This window comes from Colobus angolensis, unplaced genomic scaffold (genome assembly GCF_000951035.1).
Source record: "Colobus angolensis palliatus isolate OR3802 unplaced genomic scaffold, Cang.pa_1.0 Scaffold46, whole genome shotgun sequence".
NCBI lineage: Eukaryota > Metazoa > Chordata > Mammalia > Primates > Cercopithecidae > Colobus > Colobus angolensis.
The window spans coordinates 13,612,587-13,637,476 of record NW_012118043.1 but is presented as its reverse complement, the minus strand read 5'-3'; the positions used below and the strand labels follow the sequence as shown (position 1 = coordinate 13,637,476).

General features: G+C 39.5%; 1 protein-coding gene across 3 annotated transcripts in view; it reads left to right on the top strand.

Moving 5' to 3' along the window:
* Window positions 1-24,890, top strand: part of TMEM108 (transmembrane protein 108) — a 359,338-nt gene that overhangs the window by 183,000 nt on the left and 151,448 nt on the right. For 2 of the 3 annotated variants that reach the window (XM_011958206.1, XM_011958208.1), the window contains one exon: window positions 8,879-8,964. In XM_011958206.1, coding sequence (XP_011813596.1) covers window positions 8,925-8,964 — 40 coding nt within the window. In that variant the 5' untranslated portion in view covers window positions 8,879-8,924. The remainder of the gene's footprint in view (window positions 1-8,878; window positions 8,965-24,890) is intronic. The other variant, XM_011958207.1, reaches the window with a different exon arrangement.

The window sequence follows — 24,890 nt, the reverse complement described above, 5'->3', positions numbered from 1 at the left end:
GTGTGGGATATATTCTCTTGGTGTGCCGGTTTGCTTACAGCGCAGTATTGGGGTGGGAGTTACCCGATTTTCCAGGTGTTGTGTGTCTCAGTTCCCCTGGCTAGGAAAAGGGACTCCCTTCCCCCTTGCGCTTCCCAGGTGAGGCAATGCCTCGCCCTGCTTGAGCTCTCGTTGTTCAGGCTGCAGCAGCTGACCTGCACCAATTGTCCGGCACTCCCTAGTGAGATGACCCCAGTACCTCAGTTGAAAATGCAGAAATCACCGGTCTTCTGTGTCGCTCGCACTGGGAGTTGGAGACTGGAGCTGTTCCTATTCGGCCATCTTGCTCCGCCCCCCTACTTTCAAATACATTTGTTTATTTCCCTTTACTCTCATACTACTCAACACTTCTGACACCAAATGTGTGAGGGTATTTCTTTATTTTTTTTTTTACTTGTTTTTACTTTTGTGGGTATACTATAGTGTTTTGCTTTGTGATTACCATGAGGCTTACATAAAGCAACTTATAAAAGCCTTTTTTCAAGCTGATAACAACTTAACTTTGAATGCAAAACAAACCTGTGCAATTTTACTCCACTTCTCTATATTTTATATTTTTGATGTTACAGTTTATATCTTTTATATTGTGTATCCTTTAACAAATTACCATAGCTCTTATTATTTTAATAGTTTTATATTTTAACCTCCATACTAAAGATAAAGGTGATTTACATGCCACCATTATAGTATTAGAGTATTCTGAATTTGACTATCCACTTATTTTTACCAGTAAGTTTTATGCTTTCATATGTTTTCTTGTATTAATTAGTGTTCTGTTCTTTTAGCTCAGAGAACTCCCTTTAGCACTTCTTGTAAGACACGCCTGGTGGTGATGAACTCTTTCAGCTTTTGTTTGCCTGGAAAAGTCTTTATGTCTTCTTTATTTCAGAAAGACAGCTTTGCTGGTTTCAGGGGTTTTTTTGGCAATTTTTTTTTTCCTTCAGCACTTTGAATATATCATCCCACTCTCTCTTCACCTAGAAGGTTTCTGCTGAGAAACTGCAGCCTTAGGAACTCCCATTTTATGTTATTTGCTTCTTTTCTCTTGCTGCTTTCAGGACCCCCTCTTTGTCTTTCATTTTTAACAGTTCAATTATAATATATCATCTGTGTTGTTTCAATTGAATCTTATTGGAGGCCTTTGACCTTCCTGTACCTGGATATTTATATCTTTTCCCAATTTGAAAACTTTTCTATTATTTATTTTTAAACTTTTGTTCCTTTGTCTTTTTCTTAAACCTCCTATAATTCCTTTTTATTATTTTTTTTCTCCTCTGACCACATATTTTCAAATAACTTGTCTTCAAGTTCACAAATTTTTCTTCTGCTTGACCATTTCTGTTGTTGATGCCTTCTATTGCATTTTTCATTTCATTCATTGTATTATATTTTTCATCTACAGAATTGTCTACTTTGTTTTCTTGTTTTTAAATAATTTCAATTTCTATTACATTTCTCATTTTGGTCATTTTTTTTATTTTTTATTTTTGCATTATACTTTAAGTTCTAGGGTACATGTACACAACGTGCAGGTTTGTTATATATGTATACATGTGCCATGTTGGTGCACTGTACCCATTAACTCGTCATTTACATTAGGTATATCTCCTAATGCTATCCCTCCCCCCCGTCACACCCCACGACAGGCCCTGGTATGTGATGTTCCCCTTCCTGTGTCCAAGTGTTTTCATTGTTCAATTCCCACCTATGAGTGAGAACATGTAGTGTTTGGTTTTCTGTTCTTGAGATAGTTTGCTGAGAATGATGGTTTCCAGCTGCATCCATGTCCCTACAAAGGACAATAACTCATCTTTTTTGTGGCAGCATAGTATTCCATGGTGTATATGTGCCACATTTTCTTAATCCAGTCTGTTATTGATGGACATTTGGGTTGGTTCCAAGTCTTTGCTATTGTGAATAGTGCCACAATAAACATATATGTGCATGTGTCTTTGTAGCAGCATGATTTATAATCCTTTGGGTATATACCCAGTGATGGGATGGCTGGTCAAATGGGATTTCTAGTTCTAGATCTTTGAGGAATTGCCACACTGTCTTCCACAATGGTTGAACTAGTTTACAGTCCCACCAACAGTGTAAAAGTGTTCCTATTTCCCCACATCCTCTCCAGCACCTGTTGTTTCCTAACTTTTTAATGATCACCATTCTAACTGGTGTGAGATGGTATCTCATTGTGGTTCTGATTTGCATTTCTCTGATGGCCAGTGATGATGAGCACTTTTTCATGTGTCTGTTGGCTACATAAATGTCTTCTTTTGAGAAGTGTCTGTTCATATCCTTTGCCCACTTTTTGATGGGGTTGTTTTTTTCTTGTAAATTTGTTTGAGTTCTTTGTAGGTTCTGGATATATTATTCTCCTGATTTCGTTGAATTGTTTCTCTGCAGTTAGCTTCCTTCATACAATTATGTGTACTTTTTTTTCTCACTCTGTCACCCAGGCTGGAGCATGATTATGGCTCACTACAGCTTCAACTTCCCAGACTCAAGCAATCCTTCTACCTCAGCCTCTCAAGTAGCTGAGACCATAGGCATATATCACCATGCCCAGCTAATTTTTAAATTTTTTTTTGTAGAAATAGGTTCTTGCCTTGTTGCCCAAGCTGGTTATACAATTATTTAAATCTTTATTAGGCAGTTTATAAGTCTCCATTTCTTTGGGGTTGGTCACTGTTGCTTAATTTTGTTCTTTGGTGGTGTCATGTTTCTTTGATTGTTCTTCATCCTCGTTGCCAGTGTCAGTGTCTGTGCATTTGAAGAAGTAGGGACTTATTTCAGTATTTGCAGACTTGCTTTGTTTGGGAAAGCCCTTTACCAGTCAACCTGTCCAGAGATTCTGAAAAGGTCATCTGGTATGGTCCATGAGCAGGTGTGCAGTTGGAGTCCTCAGGCAGCCTGGCTTCATGTCTGGGTCAGCAGGTGGTCAGCCTGGTGCCTGAGTATATGGAATTGAACCTGGAGCCTAAAACTACTGTAGTAGGCCTGTTATTGGGTCTGTAGGCATGAGCCTGGAGCATGGGTTGCAAGGGTGGGTTGTTTTTCCTTTATGCAATCCTTTTAGATGTAACTCTATACTTTCTTAGGATTTCATCCCCCAAATTAGTTATCATCTTCCTGAATTATTCCCTGAGGGACCAGACAGATGTGATTAATATTTTCTACTATATGGTTAAAAGAGGCTTTTGATGGAATCTAATTGTGGTTTGCCATTTATCCAAAGCAGCACAATTGACCCAAGAGACTCAGCTGAGAAACCATCATTAGAATAGTAAGTTAGTTCAGTTAGGTCACAAAATGAATGTCAGTCATTTTTATGTAGAGGCAATTAGGAAATATAATGGAAACAGAAATTCTATCACTGTGAAAAAATAAATATAAAATGTCTAAAAGCTATAAAACTTGACAGGACTGTAGAACTTAAATGAAAGAAAAACACTGAAACTCTAAAAGAAGACCTAATAAAGATTAATTTTTAATAAATAGCCAAATGGTGCTTCTAGTTGGGATAACCCTGTGTAACCCAGTTGATCCCAAATCTCCCAGATTTATAGACTCAGTTGTTTTTGATAACTGAATAAGGTGAACCTGTTTCATGTATTATGGGAAGTCTGTCACTTTTTCAAAAATCTTTAAGAATTTCCAGAGACTACTGAAGGACTTATGATCCCCTTGATCAATATATTAAACCACAACTGTTTCTCTGTTCTCTTGTTATTGATCATTTATTTATTCATTCATCCATTATTTATTTACTAAGCATTTATTGAATGCTTACCACATTCTAAACGCTCCACATATACCCACTAACCATTGTTGTGGCTCCTAGGGCTGCTGCCTCTGACTGCTCCTAGGTCACCCTTGACTTGGGACATGATCTCTTCTCTTTTATTGCCCCTGTCAAGCATCACTAATACAAGGCTGTTTTGTGTCAGACTTTTACTGAAGTTTTGACAATACTAGTGATGGATAAGCACTGTGGAGAAGGAATACAGATGGAGCATATTGATATGGTTTGGCTGTGTTCCCACCCAAATCTCATCTTAAATTGTAGCTCCCATAATTCCCACGTGTTGTGGGAGGAGAGACTCAGTGGAAGATAATTGAATCATGGGAGTGGTTTTCCCCATAATCTCATGGTAGTGAGTAAGTGTCATGAGATCCTATGGTTTTATAAGGGAAATCCCTTTTGCTTGGCTCTTTTCTGTCTTGCCTGCTGCCATGTAAGATGTGCTTTTTGCCTTCTACCATGATTGTGACTCCTCCCCAGCCATGTGGAGCTGTGAGTCCATTAAACCTCTTTTTCTTTATAAATTACCGAGTCTTGGGTATGTCTTTATCAGCAGCATGAAAACAGATTAATACATATATAGTGTATATGTGCATAAAACAAGAAGCGATGAAAAATTAAGTATTAGACATCTTAACATTCATGGGCATCTCCTGTGGAGAATTTCTCACTTTATCCTTCATCCTTAGGTCCCACCTGCTACCATCTTTTGGAGTTGCCTCTTCCTGTCTCAGTATTTCTTGTGTATCATCTCCTCAGCCTCTCTAATTTCTAGACCCTTTAACTCCTTTTTCCTAGCCATAGCCTCTGGAAACTGAAGCCTCCTAATTTTTTTTTTTGAGACAGAGTTCCACTCTGTCGCCTAGGCTGGAATGCAATGGCACGATCTCGGCTCACTGCAGTCTCCACTTCCTAGGGTCAAGCGATTCTCCTGCCTCAGCCCTGTGAGTAGCTGGGACTACAGGCACCCGCCACCACACCCGGCTAATTTTTTGTATTTTTAGTAGAGATGGGGTTTCACTGTGTTAGCCAGGATGGTCTCAATCTCCTGACCTCAATCTCCTGATTCACCTGCCTCAGCCTCCCAAAGTGCTGAGATAACAGGCATGAGCCACCACACCCCTAATTAATTTTTGTATAATGTAGAGCACTTTAGCTATCTCTTTCTTTTCCTTCCTCATACGATTCACACTGGTGGTGGGGGACGAATTTGCCTAACCAAAAAAGTCATTGAGCTGTTATACCCCATGCCCCAAAAAAGAGCACTTCCCAGCCCCAGAAAGAAATTCTTCTGATTTCCAGAGCAATAAGTTTTGGAATACTTATGTTCTTCCTCACCCCAGCTAGATTTTGATGAGATATCAAATCAGTCTCTCCCAAATTAATAAAGCAAATAGAAGATAATTCTGACTATAATCCCAGTGTACCTTTTCTGGATTTTAATAAAGTGATCTTAAAGTTAATTTTGGAGTGAGGTAAAAAAACAAGCTCAAATAACAAATATTTTAAAAAGAGTAATAATAGGGAACTCAATGTACCAGTGGTTTAATTTGAACACTTATTGTTCTAGTTGAAGAATGAGCAAACAGAAAAATGTAAAACTTAATACAAAGTCCAGAAACAGATTGTTGATGAAAAAACCAAACTCCATAAAATATTTGAAGAGATTTCTCCTGAGCCAAATGTGAGGACCATGACCTGCAACAGCCTCTGGAGGTCCTGAGAACAGGTGCCCAAGGTGGTTGGGTTACAACCTGGTTTTATAAGTTTTATAAGACATCAGTCAATACATTGAGGTATACATTGTTTCGGTCTAGAAAGGTGGGACAACTCAAAGCAAGGGCTTAAAGATCATAGGTGGATTCAAAGATTTTCTGATTGGCAGTTGGTTGAAGGAGTTATTAATCTTATTTGAAGTCCTGGAATCAATAGAAAGGAGGGTCTGGGTTAAGCTAATGGGTAGCAGAAACCAAGGTTCTCATTATGCACATAAAATGACTGCCCGTAGAAGTAATATATGGCTGGGCCAGGCACGGTGGCTCAAGCCTGTAATCCCAGCATTTTGGGAGGCCGAGACGGGCGGATCATGAGGTCAGGAGATCGAGACCATCCTGGCTAACATGGTGAAACCCCGTCTCTACTAAAAATAATAAAAAATAGCTGGGGGAGGGGGGGGGTGCCTGTAGTCCCAGCTACTCGGGAGGCTGAGGCAGGAGAATGGCGTAAACCCGGGAGGTGGAGCTTGCAGTGAGCTGAGATCCGGCTACTGCACTCCAGCCTGGGTGACACAGCGAGACTCCGTCTCAAAAAAAAAAAAAAAAGAAAAGAAAAGAAGTAATATATGGCTAATGTTTCCTATTCAGACATTTAAAAGGTGCTAGACTCTCAGCTAATCTCTCCAGGATCAGAAAAAGACCTGGAAAGGCAAGGGGATTCTCTACAGTGTGTAAATTTTCCTCCACAAGAGATAGCTTTGCAGGACCATTTAAAATATGTCAAAGAAATATGTTTTGGATAAAATACTTTGATATTTTTCAGGGCCTGCTATCTGTCATGTGATGCTAAAGTAGAGTCAGGTTGGATTTTGGTATCTTGTTACTACACACAATCTGTTCAGTGAGTTCTAAGATCACTGTTTTAATGTTAATGCTGGTCAGTTTTGCCTCAAATCCAAAGGGAAGAAAGTATAATGAGGCATGTCTGACCCCCACTTCCCATCATGGCCTGAGCTAGTTTTTCAGGTTTCTTTGGAATTCCCTTGACTGAGAGGAGGGAGCCATTCAGTCAGTTGGGGTGCTTAGAATTTTATTTTTGGTTGATAGTATCTAAGAATACAAAAGCATTTAGAATGTAATAAACGAAATAAAAATTACTAGAAGTGTGTTAGTTTGTTTTCACGCTACTAATAAAGACATACCCAAGACTGGGCAATTTAGAAAAGAAAGAGGTTTAATGGACTCACAGTTCCACATGGCTGGGGAGGCCTCACAGTCATGGCGGGAGTCAAGGGAGGAGCAAGTCACATCTTATGTGGATGGCGGCAGGCAGAGAGAGAGAGCTTGTACAGGGAATCTCCCATTTTTAAAACCATGAGATCTTGTGAGACTTACTCACCATCACGAGAACAGCATGGGAATGACCCACCCCAATGATTCAATTACCTGCCACCAGGTCACTCCCACAATACATGAGAATTCAAGATGAGGTTTGGGTAGGGACATGGCCAAACCATATCAGGAAGAAAATATGGGCAAGTATTTATATCATCTTGGACTAAGGAAGGCCTTTCTAACCATGGTAGAATGTCTGTGAGGTAGGTAGAATTCTTATTAAAAAAACACTTGAAAACCTAGATGTTATATAACACTGATGAGCCTTAAAAACATTATGCTGAGGCCAGGCACAGTGGCTCAAACCTGTAATCCCAGCACTTTGGGAGGCTGAGATGGGCAGATCATGAGTTCACAAGATCAAGACCATCCTGGCCAACATGGTGAAACCCTGTCTCTACTAAAAATATAAAAATTAGCTGGGTGTGGTGGCGCGTGCCTGTAATCCCAGTTACTCAGGAGGCTGAGGCATGAGAATCGCTTGGACCCAGGAGGTGGAGCTGAGATCGCACCACATCCCTCCAGCCTGGCAACAGAGTGAGACTCCATCTCAAAAAACACCATAAAATAAAATAAAAACATTATGCTGAGTGGAAGAGCCAGACACATATGATTCTGTTTATATAAAATGTCCAGAATGGCCAAATCCATACAGACAATAGATTAGTGGTTGCCAAAGGAGGGGAAAATGGGGAGTGACTTATAGCAAACATGGTGATTTCATTTCTGAGTGATGAAAACATTCTGGAATTAGGTAGTGGTGATGGTTGGACAACTTTTGAATATATTCCCAATCACTGAATTGTATACCTTAAAGGCTGAATTTTATATATGAGTTATATCTCAATTAAAAAATTTAAAGATAGGTAGTTCTACTTGGGATGTCATGAGAAAACAAAAAACCTGGCATGCTAGTAGAGAATTGTTAAATAATATACATTTTAAAAATTTTATATACAAATGTCCAATAAACATAAAAAGCAAATTAAAACATTGAGACCAAATATTTGCCTATTGGCAGAGATGAAATTGTTAATTTCTTTCTTGGGTAGAGTGTACTCTAATGGTTGTTCTAATATGCTGGTATTGGTGAGGAGCAATTTGGTAATATATTTATTTCAAAAAGCCTTAATTTATGTCCTTCCATAGTGCGTTTCAATTTCTAGGAATTTATCTTAAAGAAACACAGTTTGCCATGTAAAATAAAATTGTAAAGTAATAGTAACAGCACAAAGATATTTCTGCTGCTAGGGAGAAAAATTAAATTAAAAATTAAATATACAATTAAACAGACCAATAGAAGTGCACATTCAAAAGGCTAAAGGGATACACTCTAAAATGTGGGTGCTAATCACCTCTTATTCATGGGATTATGGATAATATATATTTTCTTGTTTATTTTTATCTGTATTTTCTGTTTACTTTTTCTAAATAGTCCATACCAGACGTATCCTTGAAATCAGAAAATAATAGAAAAATCATTTAAAATAATACAGTTTCAAGTGTGGCAAAGCTTTCTAGCTTGTTTTTTGTTTGTTTTATTTGGGTGTTTGCTTGTTTTGTGAGCGCCTTAGCAGAAATGAGATGAGAAGAGAAATTTTTTTGTTTCTCGTGTGATTATAGAGATTCATGAGAGATTCATGAAAAAAAGTATTCAATTCTGAACCCAGATTCTCACTAACTGCCCCTATGAGCTTCCTTCAGTGGAGTGTATAGTTTCAGGATTCGACCAGTTGATTAGTTGGTAATTTTGTAATATACACCATTATAAATTGAACTGTTTGTGGTGTATTTATCCCAAGATTTTTTCTCTTCGAAATTGGGTAAGTTAGGATTTACAACCAAGATCCTATTGAGTGGAGTTCTTTCTGATTTTTAAATTATGTTCCTCAGATGTAACAATTTTCTTCTCCCAATTTCCTAGACAGAATCATGAATAAACTGGAGGATAAGCAGGACCAGATGATACCATGAAGAGAAGTTTACAGGCCCTCTATTGCCAGCTGTTAAGTAAGTTGACACTGCATTTCTTCTTTCTTAAAATATACCAATGTTATTATTTGCTGGATGCCCAGAACTTACTTTTTGGATGAAGACCAGGGTTGGATCAGTGAAGAGGACAGTAAAGTTTCACTCTGCTTCATCTAGATGAAGTATCAAGCATTAAGTCATGCTAAGATCTCTGTTTTAATATTAGTGCTTGTCAGTTTTTCCTGAATTCCAAAGGGAAGTTTTAATATCAGTTATAGTTGTAACTTGGACATCAGTTTTAACTTAAACTCCATTATAATAACTCTGAATTGATGTGTTAAGCATAGTTAATTTGGGAATGAGTGTCCAAAAACATTATTGCCTTTGGTTTAGTGTTCTTCCAGGATGACTTGCTGTAGATTCCTCATGAAGAGGAAATGGTGTTTTCTGTATTTTAACACATAGAACTTGTTGCTGTACAGCCTTTGGCTTAAAATGTTATGCATAGTTATACATGGTTCTCAAATAACAAGTGGTGAAAATATGACTTCTTGGTTTTATGGTGGAATAAAGAGTGTTCAATTATGACTTTCTGCACATCACTCATGTGTTTTGTATATACTGCCACAAAGCACCAATTGCCATGTAGTGATTGTACTTTCTTTGGGATTAGAATTGCTACTGAATAAATGTAAAAGCCAAAACCAATTGGTGGGTTTGATCTTCCAGTTAACCCACTTAAGACAGTAGGCATTACCCACTCCAGGTCAAACCAAAATCAGTGAGTTGGAAAATTGTGAGTTAGTTGTTTATCTTGTTCTTGCTAAGGTAAATGAAGTACCTATCTTCCCTAGGCTGAGTGGCTCCTTGTTAACTTTTGTTGAGAGAATAAAAGGAAAAGATATTGAGATGCAAATCACCAGTCAGTCAGCCCTTAGAATTTAGTAATTCAGCTTATGTTGTACCCCCAGTGCAAAGCACTTTATCTACAGACAGCATTCTGGCTGGGTGTTTTAATTGACTCATTTCTTCTGCTGAATTCTAATCCCTAAAACACATATCACGTCAGCCTGTTTCAGCCCGGTGGAAAGTCGCCAAGTGTTATAGGGACTTTCTCATGTTCCTTTTCCATGTGTTCTATGGGACTGTCAGTTTGTTGCTTTTTTAAAAAATGATAAGCTTGTTTGCTAAAGAATAGGCTTTAAAGATGGAAGAAGCAATGTCATCAAGGAATGATTAACTCTGCCTTGATGGGAGAGTAGACATATGAAGGGTAAATAGGATTTTACATACACACATGCACACATACCCCTCAGAGAGGGGGAGGAAGGCTTTGTAGCCAGAGAAACGGGAAATAAAGAACAACAGAGTAGATTTTGGAACAGCAAAATGTTTGCTGAGTTCACCTATGCCGACTGTATGCCCCAAAGTTTGCATAATATTTTAGGGTCGTATGTTATTTGAAAGGCATCAGTAAATTATCCTGCAGTCCAGAGAGATAAGACTTATCCTATGATGAGGTCCATCCTCCTATACTGAGCAACTCTGAATGCTGAAGGAGGTTCAAACATCATCTGGCTAGCTACAGAAAACAACTGTGTCTTAACACCTTGCTGTTTGCAAAGCTTGCTGGGAAATGCAGACAGTCCAGAATATGTAGTTTCCTGCTGGTTAGGAGGTAGACAGTGGCCCTCACTAAACCACCCTGATTACTGACATGTATGTACACACAGTAGATCCTATATGTCACTGGTCAGCCAGTTATTAAGTTATGTGTATGTTAACATTGTCCACAAATAAAATGTTTTTAAGACATTTAGTCTGTGTCTAAAATAGACTTGAGAACTAGCATCAACACACAATATGTTATTTTATATAACTCATATATTTTATATAACTCATGATAAAAATATATGAAAATATATTTTTAATTTGGATTAAAAATCATGATTGAGTATTCTAGTTTTTCATTGTTATATAACAAACTAGTCTAAAACCTTGTGGCTTAAAGCAATAACAGTTATTTATTTTGCTCATGAATCTGTAATTTGAGCAGGACTTAGCAGAACCTACTGCCTCCACTGCAGAGTGTTTGGGACCTAGGCTGGAATGACTCCCAACGTCTGAGGGCTCCCTGAGGCCTTCTCACATGGAAAGTTTGGGCTCCCCCACAACATGGTGGCTTCAGAGTGATCAGACTTCTTATATGGCAGCTACCAGTATGAGACTTGGGCAAAGCTTAGAAGACTTATTATGAATTAGCCTTGGAAGTCCCAGAATAATACTCATGCCACATTGTACTATCTGAGGAAGTAAGACCAACAGTAACTCAGGGGAAGAGGAATTAGGCTTCACTTTTCAAAGAAAAGAGGAGTAACAGTTTGTAGCTGTTATCTTTAGTCTATTACAGAGAATATCTTTTGTTTAAAAACACAAAAACACTTACTAGTGGATATTAGCCAGTTCATAAGTTATTATTAATATAGAAGCTATACCCTACTGAATGCCTACTGTGTTCACAAGGATTTGCTGACAGTTTGCCTAAATCTCCTCAATTATTCCAGAGGAAAATGCTTCAAGATGAAGAAGTATTACAGACGGATAAGCAAGGACTGGCCCAGGGTGCCCAGTGAGTTCAGTTCACAATCATGTCTCTCTGAATTTCTTAAATCATGCTCTGTATTGTTACTCTAGTACACCCTGCTCGCTCATTCATGCACCCTTTGCATCTACTGGTCTGTGTCAAATCACTCGAAGTAATTTTTTGTTCAACTTAGAGAACTGTCTGTAGGTCCCTATCTTAGGAAAAGGAGAGGAAGAAGGAAAAAAAAGAACTGCTGCTGTGGATTTGGACCCCTACCCTATAGAATTTAGAAGGAAAATACACCCCCTTTTATGCCAACTTTACCTGGGGCATGGAGATCATGTCTCAGTCTCAGATTTGAATTATATATATGTATACACACAAACACACAGACAAATCCATATTTCCTGTCTGTGGATTTTTCTGGGCCTAATGAGAAGCTACTTGGTAGTTCATTTCCACTTGAAACCTATTTTCTGATGGGATGATCTGCTTCTCATGTGATCTCTGGAACTGAGCAGAACCCTTGAAAACACTTTAAAGTGAGAGAACTCTCTTTGGTGCCTTTTCAGCTCTAACCATTCCTTCTTGCCTACCAGCTACCCAGTGACTATTCTTTCTTCCAGTTACTTCTTAAACTAGAAGTATCCACATAATTATATCTTCTTCAAGAGATTGACATTTCCCTCTCTTTTTCTTCTTCCATGCTTATTTTTGTCTCATATTAGACACAAAGCCCCCAACATGCTACCTTCTCATCTCAGATGTCCTCCTGTGGTCTGTGATCTGAAGTTCTCATGTATTCCATTAAGATGGAAAGCAATTTGACTAAACTAAGTAATACCAAGATGTGCTTACTGGTTAAGGAGAGTTAAGGAACTCCCTCTCCTTAGCTCTCAGAGATATTTGTGTTTTGAAGAGATTTGGTATTGTTTTAAACAACATTGAGTACAGTAGTTTAAAGAGGTAAGCTTCCCAGGATCTGCACATTTGTCTGTATCTCCCAGAGTCATGGGTCAGGAATCTGCATGTTTCCCTTGCTGACTCATTTTTTTTGTTTGTTGTCTCCTTCTTCTCCTTATTCTCCTTCTCCTTCTCCTTCTCCTTCTTCTTCTTCTTCTTCCTCTTCCTATTCCTCCTCTTCTTACTCTTCCTCCTCCTCCTCCTCCTCTTCCTCTTCTTCTGCTGCTGTTGCTTCTTCTTCTCTTTTTTTCTCTCACTTTTTTTTGTCCCGCTTACACCAGGAATGATCTTCTTATGCTGTATCTACACCTTTTGTGTCATCACCATCCAACCAGATTTTGCCACCCCAAATACATGAAGCCATCCTTGACTTGCCTCCCATCCTACCCTGGATACATTTGTATACTAGCGATACTAGCTCCTATTGAACTTAACACATGAATCCATTCATGTCACTGCATCCCCATTGTCTCAGCTTTAGAGAACAGCTTCCTATGTTCTTTCCTGGACCATTTTAATAGTCCTCTGCTTATTGTCCTATTCTCAGGTCTTCTTCTAATTTCTCTTCACATTACTGCCAAATTAGCTGCTTGTCATCTGATAATCTTTCCATGGCTTTGCATTACCAAAAGCAGCAGTTCTCATAATGTGGTCCAAGAATCCCTGGGGACCTCTGAGGCCTTTACAGGAAGTCTGTGAGGCCCTTCTTTTTCCAACTATACATATTTATAAAGCCAGATTTTTTTCCATATACTGTACTTCAACCAAAATAACATAGCGCAACAGATTGAATGCAGAAGCTGATAAGAGAACCAGCTGTCTTTCATAAGCCAGACACTAAAGAGATTTACAAAATTGTAAAACAATGCTATCCTTCTAATTTTTTGTGTTAGAAAATGTTTTTTCATTAAAAATGCTATTTGTTAAGAGTAATGAGTTTGTTATGAGTTAATAATTTTTGTTTTACAGCTTTAACTTTTAATATAGTAAATATCAATAGATATAACCCATATTTTGAAAAGCTCTTTGGGGAGTCCTCAATAGATTTTAAGAGTATGAAGGGGTCATGAGACCAAAATGTTTAAGAACCTCTGACCTAAAGGATAAATCCTAAATTCCTTAGGTTAGTGTTAGAGTCATTAATAGTCTGGTCCCAGACTACCTTTCCAGCCTCATCTCTTATCCCTTCTCCCTTTTATATGCCTCCTCCCTCACTCACACACATATGCCATACAATTCTACCCAATAGACAACCACAGTGTGCTCCAGCCATCATAACACATACTCTGTTCACCACAAAATATGTAGCTCTGATTATACCTGTGTTTGTTTTCTTTTCATGTAGCTTCTTAGGCATGGGAATTCTATTTCATCATCCATTCCTTTGTTTCCAGTCTAATCGGGAGCTTGATTCATAATGGGAGTCATAAATGTTTGATTTAATTAGCATAATTCATCAAATCTAAGATGCTATTAGTTGTAAGATCCACTGTTATTTTATGAACCACTAAAAAAGACAAAATGTTGCTTAAATAATCACACACTATCAATTACACCTCACAATATGGAAACACATGTATAGATAAAATACAGAATTATTAAGTTGGATTGTGGCTGAGAAATGTACTTTCTGAGCCTCTGCGACTAAATTCTCCTTTAGTATCAGGTCTCAGCAAACCCATCTGTAGTTCTAGCTCCCACCCTAGGTGGGCCTCATGGAACAAAAGCATTTCCCTTCAGAAACTAGACAATGATTCAAGGAGCTGGGCCATCTCTAACTGAAGTTGGCTCATGTATTTTGTCTTCATGGCTTGTTTCTCCTGGTAAATGAGAGGAAATTTTTCCTACAATTAAGGAAGGAAAGTTTATATGAATTATAAATGACATAGTATTTAGGTCCAAATAAATTTTGACTCCAGAAATATATGACCTTTTAGATGTTACAGGCAATCATACAGATATTGCCATTCTGTATACATAAAGAGTCATTTCCCTAGTGTGAGGAGATGAACGGAACTTCACCATTCTTTGTGAGGTCTTTATTTCCTCCTCCACCTTTCCCAGTGAAGTTGTCTTCCCTTGTGTTTTACACTGCTTGGTCACAACCTTCATGGACAGTGATTAAGACTGCTTGAGTTCAAGTCCTGGCATACCACAAATTATTTTCATCCTTTTCCATCCAAAACATACCACTGCTAAATACCTGCTGGGCTTTGTGTCCTCCACCCCTTACAAATTCATCATTCCTGAGCTATCGAAGACTCATTGCTCTTGAGGAAATAAAACAGCATGGTTCATTTAGTGGCATATACCAGTTCATCAGCCTGCAGTTCCCTTGTGCTACCAGCAGTGGCTGCAGTAACAGTAATGACACTTCTGGTCATCAGTTGGCCTCATGGATGTTGGAGGGCATCCACTTCATTGACACTAAAATTCAGTATTTTAGACTAGATTAGTTTGATTGGCTTTGATCAGTGTTTCCCAAATCTGACTGTACACTAGAATCACCTGGGGAACTTTTTAACAAATCCGCTTTCCCAGACCCCATCCCAGAGCAATTAAATCAGAATCTTTGGGCATGGGACTAGGGCATCCAGTGATTTTGATGGGCAACCAGGGCTGGGATCACTGGCTATGATCTCTGGTTCTTAAACTTTAGTACACAACAGAATCACCTTAAGGGCTTATTTAAACACTGACCACTGGGCCTACCTCCAGAGTTTCTCATTCAGTAGATCTGGGGTTGGGCCAAGAATTACATGTCTGAGTCTCTAGTAATGCTGAAGCTTTGGTCTAGAGACTTTGAGAATCACTGTTGTAGACTTATGAAGGGCTACCCAGGAGCAGGAGACGCTTTTAGCTTCCCTACCTCACTTGGGCTACATGATGGAGAAGTTAGTTCTGGAATAAAACCAGGATCAGTTAGGAAGGAGAATGGAGAGAAGGTGTCAGGGAAGCAACTAGCAGAATTCCTCTCAAGTGCTGTGGGGTTAGGAGCTGTTAGAACTTGAAGTTTCATATTATTCTTCTGGATGTACTGGAAGTTAGTTTTCACTCTGTTTTAAGAATGAGAAGGGCACAAGGAAGGGGCTGGCTAGGGTTATAAAGCAAAAGGAAAACACCTTTTGAGTAACTCTTGGTCTTGACTGTTTATTGCAGCTGTCTCATTTTAGAACTTGATTTTATAAGACTATTTTTTTTCTTATGCTGTGTAATTCTTTTGCAACTCAAAAATTAGAGGCTGTTTTTTGGGGAGCTTGATTGTGAAAAGATTTGCAAATGTTCTCTAGGGAAAATAGATCTCTTTACTTCTGAAGTCATTCACATAGAAAATTTGAGGAAGTGACTCTTTCCAAGGTGATATTAACCCAGGAAGTTTAGGCATACCAGGTCCTTAAAAGTGTCATGTTGATTTAATATTTTTTATGGTTTAGGTTGTGATTTTAAATTTGCACAAGTCAACAGTTCTCTTCTGCAGATAAAACAAAACTTTAGTAAGACATTCTCATTTTAAACAATGCCAATGGGGACTAAGAATAAATATTTTAAAGAAATTCAATTTTATGAATTTGAGTACATTCCATTACACTTTTGGCAGAAGAATGTAGGTGAGGGAAGTTATGCTCATACTTAGTAGAGCTGTTGACTTATGTAAATTCAAATGTTAACCCTTAATGAGTAAATCCAATTTTCTATAGGAAAGTATTTTTGCTAAAATATATGGTGGGAGAAAGCATAGAATTTCAAGCGCTCATGTTATCTCTTACTAGTTATATGACTGCACAGAGTGCTTCAGCTCCCAGAGCTCCCTCATTGTCCTCAACTACAATGCACAGATGATCAGTATAATGTCTACCTTGGGAATTGTTGTGAGAGTTAAATGGGTAGGGTATAAAAACATTTCATGTGTTGAAAATGCCTTTCAAACATGGGTTGTTGCTGTATTACTATCCTTAAATAATGTTACTTTTGTTGTAATATTGTAAGCAAATCTTATTTTTGTTTGGCAAATCTTATTTAAAAAAGAAAGAAATGTGAAAGGTAGCCTTTATGTCCTCACCCAGATTTGAATTCAGTAGAATGCTCATTAATACACATAAACTTCATGAACTGGGGCTAGTTTTAACAAACAGAGAACTGTCTTCTTTGTTAAAATCAGATATAATTCTGGGAGATTTTTCTGAAGGAGGAGAATTCAAACAGAATTTTTTAAATGAAAACAGAGTTTTTTTTCCCCAGCAATTTCATATTGTCTTTGTAATAAATCTCTGAAACATTTTTGAAACATTTAATCATTGCCTTTATATATGTGATGGACACTGGAGATTCTTCAGGCTAGAACCCCAAAAGCCCCCCAAACCTAAGATACATTGCCTTTGCAGCATCTTCTTTCTTATCTCCCTCTCTTGTTCATCCATTTCCCTTCCCTTCCTTTGGGTCATTTGTATCACCAAGCTTTCTCATGTCTTTGCTCCTCCCCTCAGAAGTTTTCCAGCCTTTCTCCTCAAGGGAATCAATTACCTGCTGCAAACGTCCTAGTAGCTCCTTGAAGATGAATCATTTGCCTTTGTTCTGACTGTACCAAGATATCACTCAGCTGTGAGCTGTGGGCAGCCTCGTTGCTCATTTCCTCCAGAGCATCTTCATCAGTTTCCCTGTCTGTAAAATGAGTGTTTGTATTAGTTTCCTGTGGCTTTCTTTTTTTTTTCAAGACAGAATTTCTCTCTTTTTGTCCAGGCTGGAGTGCAATGGCACAATCGTGACTCACTGCAATCTCTGTCTCCCAGGTTCAAGTAATTCTTCTGCCTCAGCCTCCTGAGTAGCTGGGATTACAGGCGCACGCCACCACGCCCGGCTAATTTTGTATTTTTAGTAGAGATGGAATTTTACCATGTTGGCCAGGCTGGTCTCAAACTCCTGACCTTCAGTAATTCACCTGCCACAGCCTCTCGAAGTGCTGGGATTACAGGCGTGAGCCACTGCCCCCAGCCTCCTGTGGCTTCTATAACAAATTACCACAAACTTTGTGGCTTAAAATAGCAGAATTTTTTTTTCATAGTTCTGGAGGCCAAAAGTCCAAAATCAGGGTGTATGTGTAGCAGGGGGGAGGGAGGGGGGCACACCCTCTCCGAAGGCTCTAAGGCTCCAATCTCTGCCTCCGTTTTACATGGCCTTCTCCTATTTTCCATGTATCTCTCCTCTGTCATTGGATTTAAGGCACACTTGGATAATCTATCATAAGCTCATCCCAAGATGCTTAATTATATCTGCAAAGACCGTTTTTCCCAGTAAGATTATATTCAGAGGTTTCAGGGTTAAGATGTGGATATGTCCTTATTCAATGCACCATTCAATCATCTACACTGTGATATTGCTATTCTTCATAGAGTTATTAATATAAGTATGTGGCACACTTAGCATAGTGCCTAGTTCAGAAAAGGTGCTCAGTAAGTAGAGGGTACAGGCCAAGAAGTAAGTAGAAGGTGAGGAGATGGAACCATGAGTTTATAAAGTGAGAAGTTTAACTATAAAATGAGAGCAAGAGAAGGCTGCAACTGGCAGGGATAGAGAGCGGAGTGTTTTAAAAACCAATGTGTTGAGCTGGTCTAAAAGCTCCCAGGGAGGGTATGTGGGGACTAAGTGCTATAGGCATGTGAGCTTCAGATGAGGTGAGATGCACACTGGTGGGCAGGAACCGCTCTACACATGATTCTCGTGCTCACATGTAGCACTGGTGCACAGGGTCTCTCTCCTGCCCTTGCCAACCAGTGCTAGTGCTAGATGCATGATTGTGCTGTGTTTGATGAGAAGAGGCAAGAATGAGAATCCCCTGTCCTGTGATCAGTGAGTCAAATTAACACTGAGTGTAAGTGCTTTGAGAGAACAGTGTAAGATGTTAACAGTGTTATTGTTAACAGTAACATCTTACACTGTTCTCTCAAAGTCACACAACTGTTTCTCCACAGAACAGAGCCCAGGCTCTGTGCTGGCAGGTTGAGTTCAGCTACTTATACAGTAGCTCAGGAGAGAGCCCCAGAATCCTCTAAGATGAAAAAAAAAATACAGCAGTTTGCTTTGAAATTCCTTGGTTAGATGAAGAAATTACAGTGTGCCCACTTTCCCCAAAAGGCAGAGAAACAAGGGTCCTAGAATCACCCAGGGAAGCAATATTGTACCCCAAGTGCCTGGTCATGCCTGGGCATCCCTGGAAGCAGTGGAAGATGAATGAGATGGAAGAGTTGGAAGCTCTAGAGTGGGCCACTTGAGAAGGGGTGGTAATTGTTCAGATTCCAGTTGCTGGCCTGGGGATCATTATGAGGTGGGGACAGCCCCTGAGCCTGAGAGAGTGCTGTTTAAAAGCAAGCGAGAGTGGCTGGGCAGCTTGCTTGTATAAACATATGGGGTCACATCTAACCAGTTCTCACTGTGACACAGGAGAATCCCTGAAGGAGGAAAAGGAGGCTCAGACAAATATAGTTACATTATTTAATTGATGTTATTGTTGTTTTGACCTGCAGTTAAGTGTAAAATAATTGAGCTAAAAAATAAAATATAATTATCATTTAAATAACCTAGCTATAGACATTTTGTAAGGAAAAATGTCCCATATTTCACACTAAAATTGGTCTGATTGGGGAAATATTCGTGTCTTTTTTTTTTTTTTTGGTGGGGGCAGGGGAACGAACGGAGTGTCGCTCTGTTGCCCAGGCTGGAGTGCAGTGGTGTGATCTCGGCTTACTGCAAGCTCCACCTCCCGGGTTCATGCCATTCCCCTGCCTCAGCCTCCCGAGTAACTGGGACTACAGGTGCCCGCCACCACACCCGGCTAATTTTTTGTATTTTTTTTTAGTGGAGACGGGGTTTCACTGTATTAGCCAGGATGGTCTCGATCTCCTGACCTCATGATCTGCCTGCCTCGGCCTCCCAAAGTGATTACAGGCATGAGGCACCGTGCCTGGCCTTATGTCTTTTTTCAAATGAGTGTCGTAGGTTGGGTGGTCCCTAGAAGGCGACCTCGAACCCTGAGACCAAGAGTCCTGTGGAGTGACTTTTTAGGAAGGTTTCCCAGGAATAACTGATAGGGGAAAAGGATAGTGGGCCTGGAAAGGGAAGAAAGCCCAGCAAGGATGAGTATCAAGCAAAACTCCACAGAGACTGACTTTGTTACAGTCTGTCTTGAGAGTTCTGATGAAATGATAGGTCACACCTTGGACTTGTCCTCATCAGGTAACAGAGTATTATAATCCCGGTCCTCTCAGTCATTGGCTAAGGGCACTAAAGATGTGCCAAGCTCTGCTTAAACATTTTAAATTAATGACCTACGTGTTAACATGTTTAATTCATTTAATATACACAAAGCATTTTAAACAGTGCTATAAATGTTGGGCTGATGTTATTCCTACCATCATCATCATGTGCTCCCCTACTCCTCCCATCTCTCTGAACATGAGGTAAAACCTCATCTCCCTTCCATTGCTAGGACCTTGTTCCTTGTTCTCATATATCATGTTACAAATACAACTTATTGCATCTTCCTCCTCACCTCTATGAACCCCTGTCCTAAGTCTCATTCTCTGAGAACCAGTATGGAGGCTTCCTGTAAGAGCTGGAGATGGCTGGTGAAGGACTGATTATTAAAGATTTGTCATATGCCCCTGGGTTAGAGACGTAATTGAAATTCCCCCTGGATATAGTCCCGTGGGCCTCTCTTTTGCATTATTAAATCATAATGATAAATGAATATGACCAGGTGTTTTATTCTTCCCCTGGAGGTGTGGCTTTTATAGATATGGTCTCCTTGATACTGTTTTGCCACAGATGAAACTTTTGGCAGAATCATTGCCAGCCTGACAATCCAAATTTCCCAAAGTTCAAGGGATACTTTGAAAACATAAAGTTCTGAAAACTAGAAAATATCGACTTGCGTGGAAATTGTAGTCTAATTATAAAGGAGGGCAGTCTCTGTGCAGGACATCTGATTGTATTTGTGAGGAAGATGGTCCAGATTTTGGAGGAAAACATTCTTGTGTGTACAACAGGGAATTTAGAAGTTTACCCTTTGATGCTATATGAGAGTGGGTTGGCTAGATGTCATGTAATTTTCATTTTCTTAAAGAAGAGGGAGAGGAAGAGAAAGGTAGGCATCAGATAAGCAGTTGCTAATCTTTAAAGGGTCAGAGTGTTTCTGTTTGTTTTCCTTTTTCTTTAATTGTCTAAGACAGGAGTTTTATTCCTTAGAATATATAGAAGAGTCACGAAAGTCTATGCTCTCAGAGCTGAAAGATCCTTTAGTAACTGCCATTGTGTTTAGCGCATGAGGAAATGGAGGCCATCCTGAGTGGGGAAGTGACTTACCCAGGATCCAAGCCTAGTTGATGTGAGGGAAGAGGCTTAAGCATGAGTCCCGATTCTCAGTGCAGTGCGCATGCTAGGATGTCTTCTTGTGCATCCCTCTGCACAGCAGTCCTCCAGTCACGCTGATGTTCTTTTCCTTCTTCAAGCACTTCAACTTATTCTTTGCAAAGGCCTTTGACCAGTTGTTTGTCCCAGCCTGGAATGGGTGGCTCCCTGCTGTTCAGATTACAGCCCCAGGACCTCCCCACAGCAGTTCCCCTCACCACTCAGCATAAATACTTCACCCAGTCTCTCCATTACTTTTCCCTAGTTTAAGTTCTGCACAGCACTTGGAATTATACAATTTTTTTTTTTTTAGTTCTTTGTTTATTGCCTACAGTCAGTTAAGAGCCCACATGCTGTATTCTTAGCCTAGAACAATGCCTGGCACATGGAAGACCATGGAAGAACATGGCATTAAAGTGGAATGAACTGGACAGAGGAACAGTGAGCAGGTTTCTTGAGTGGTCCATATTGTTGAGTGAGACTTCATTAGCGAGAATGAGGATTATGGTCTAGGTCGGCCCAGTCCAGTGGACATAGAACACAAGGCACATATGTAATTTCAAATCTTCTAGTAGCCACAGTAGAAAAAGTGAAAAGAAATAGGCAAAAGTAATTTAAATAATATTTTATTTAAACCAATATATTCAAAACATTATTTCAACATATAATCAATTAAAAATATCTAGTGAGATATTTTGCTTTCTTTTTTTTTTCAGATCAGGTCTTTTAAATCTCCTATGTAATGTGCTTTTACAGCACATCTGCAATTTAGACACTGCATTTTTTTCATAAATAACTGGCATTTAGATTTCATAAAACTTACAATTGGAAAAGTAGATTTACATACTTAAAATGTTTCTAGTGACTGAATTAGCTATCACCTTTTAAATTTAGTTAAAAATAAATTTTAAAAATTCATTTCCTCAGTCACACTTGCAACATTTCAAGTTCTCAGTGCCACATGTGGTCAGTGACTGCACAGGTCCATATCAGTTGCACCAAACTATTAGTTTTGAAGTTCCTTAACCCTTCCTGTCCCATATCAGCTCTGTGGAAACAGTCTGGCATGTGGGACCCATTGAGTTAGAACACCCAGGCAGGCCTTATGCCAGGAATACATGACTGTGCCTTGAGCCCAGCAGTTTTTTGGCCATTGTGTTAAGAGATAGGAGTTGATGAATCCTTTTAATACCTTGAAAGTTGAATTGTTTTATTCTGATTTGTCCTAGAAAAGAGCAAAGTTAGGGGATTCTCACAGCATCCGCAGAGCATATAGTCCAAAATGCAGTGCACAGGTGCAGACCTCTCGGAGGCACAGATCAGGGCTTAAAAAGCACAGAGAGAATCACATAAAGCAGAGGACCTGACTCCACAACAACCCTGCCCAGGCGGCCGCAGCTGAGTAAGCCACATCTCATGCATTCACCCCACTGAGGAACCGAGAGTTTGTCTGTACAGGAAGGTTTGCTATCTCAGATCTTCTGCAAGGCCCTGAACTGAGGAGCAGCACACTTCACAAGAGTGTTTTGAGGTCCTCATCCCTTACAGAGACCTCTGCATGCCACCTCATCCTAGATATTATGTCAGCAGATTCTACCAGCAACTCCAAAGGAAATCGTTTCATGGTGTATACATCTCTTGGGAGAAGAACAAGGGTTGTTATATTCTGAAACATCAGATGTCACAGGTTTCTGTCATGGCTCTAAATTAATTACCAAGTGACAGTTCCTCTCTGCTATGGACATTAGCAGACCAACTCCAATTAAGATGTCCAGGGCTCAGATGCCCAGATAGCCAGTGTGCCTAACAAGTAAACAGAAGCTGAAGTTTCTCATGGGGAAAACTGTCTCAAATAAAACCTTGAATCACAATAATTTGCAGGTAGTGCTATTTTCCAAATGAACAAACTGTCAAGAATGGGATCCTTCGAAGACAGCCCTCCTTTAAATCCCTCTCTGCTTAGTCCATCATTGTTTTTTACTTTATAACATCGTTGAGAAAAAGTTTATATCAAGAATAATAGAAGTGTCAGCCTACCTTTTGCTTGTTGTTCACTTGTGCTTCCATTATTAGTATTGCCTTCAATCCAGTGTTTATTTCAGACATCTTTTTCTACCTGCCCATGTTTTAGGAGCTAACATTTCAAAGTAAATAACAGAATAAGCAAATCCCCTCAGTTTACTTGGATACAAGTAAACTGCAAGGCTTCCTAGTGTCCTGAGTGTTAAGGAAATAGGATAGGCCCCACTCCTGAGCCTTCCCAGACGGGGAGCTTCCCCTCTTCCATTAAGATACCACCTGTCTCAGAGGCCAACCAAAAAATTTTGAAATCACCGAAAGGACTATTTGCAATCTGTATTTATATTCACTGTTATTCATAATAAACTTTGTCCTTAAAGAATACAATAAAAAATAAATAAATCCCTCTCTGCAACCCCTGGGTGGCACCAGATCATTTGGTACCCTTCTGTTTTCATGATCTTTCAACACACTTTTATAAAGAATCCACTATGTGCTAGGTATTATGCTAAGCACTGGAAATGAAAAGACATGAACCCTGCCCTCCAAGAGCTCCCAGGCCAGTGGAGAAAAAGGTGTCACACAGAAAACTGTGGTACAGATTTGGTCTCCTTTATCAGATAGCACACCTGCTGGGGTATGGCTCTGTGAAAAACTCTAGGGATGCAGAGAGATATAAAACATAATTTCTTCTCTCCAAAAGCTTATAGTATAATCAAGGAAAAAGGGCAGAATATGAAAAAATACTGTGTTACAGGATATAGTAGGAAACTATATGTCAAGCCATGTTCTCAAGTCCAACTTAACTAGTAATAAAGATAATGTTTGATCCACCTCTGACTCCTCTATGTATGTTTGAATTAGTTCTGAACTTGGAGAGAGGCAACAATTAGTCCCCTTAACCAATATAACAACCAAAGGAGACTGCCGATAACAAGCCTTTTGTATTTTATAGTGTTTTCCCATCCAATATGCCGTTGACTCATTCTGACAAGCCTGTTGATAGGCATCATTTTAATACCATGTTACTATAAAGTAAATGCAATCCCCAAAAAGCCAAGGGTTATGCCTAAAATCCTAGAATTAGGAACATGGACTGAGGTTGTCTTATTCCAAGTCCCGTATATTTTCCAGAATCCCACAGCTTTCCATGTTTCATGTAGGCACCGCCCTTGTACTTGGAAAACTGCGGCCCGCTGAAGGTGGTTGTGCCATCTGATTGTGAGTCTCTTGATGGAGTTTTTACAACTTCAGCCAGTGAACTGCTCCAGCCTTTCCCTTGCAGTATGCCTTATCTTGTTTTAGCAGCTTTAGTGGTTGGTCTTTTTGTTTCTCCCCTGGGTCTGTTTAAAGAAATAAAACAAACAGTAGCAGGATAGAGGTATTGGCTCTCAAATCAGATATTGGCTGGGTAATATTTAGGAAAAGAAATGTTGCAACCCATTGTGGCAGTGGGTTATTCCTTTTATAAGCTGAGGAATCTGTAGCTCATTTAGCCTCATTATTTTTTGGTTAGCAGGCTCTGGTTGTGCCATCCTTATGGCTATATTTTTAGAAGTCTTAGATTATTATAGCAACTGTGAAAAAGGATGGGGAAAGAAATCTGGCTCCTAATATACATCCGCTTAATTGTTTCTTGAACCAAATTAATCTTCATCTAACCCTCAGAGAATGCTGCACTCACTCCTGCTGCTGATTAAAAGCTGCTACCTTTGCATGGTCACTGAGGGAGGTACCACATGATGAAAGAGGTATTTCAGGGTGCTGGTGGGCCTCCTCATCCAGTTTATTCCAGGTACCAGCTGGGCCTGAGAGGGTAGAGGTAGGAAGGGCCACAAAGGAAGCATGTATAATCATGGCATCTCCTTCACAGTGCCAAATGAAATATTCACAATTTGCTTCAAGTCTGACACTCTTAGTTGTGGAACTTAAGCCTCCTCATTCAAGCTGATGTGACAGGAGGAAGAGACAGTAGTGGGACAGCCAGCCCCACTGTGTT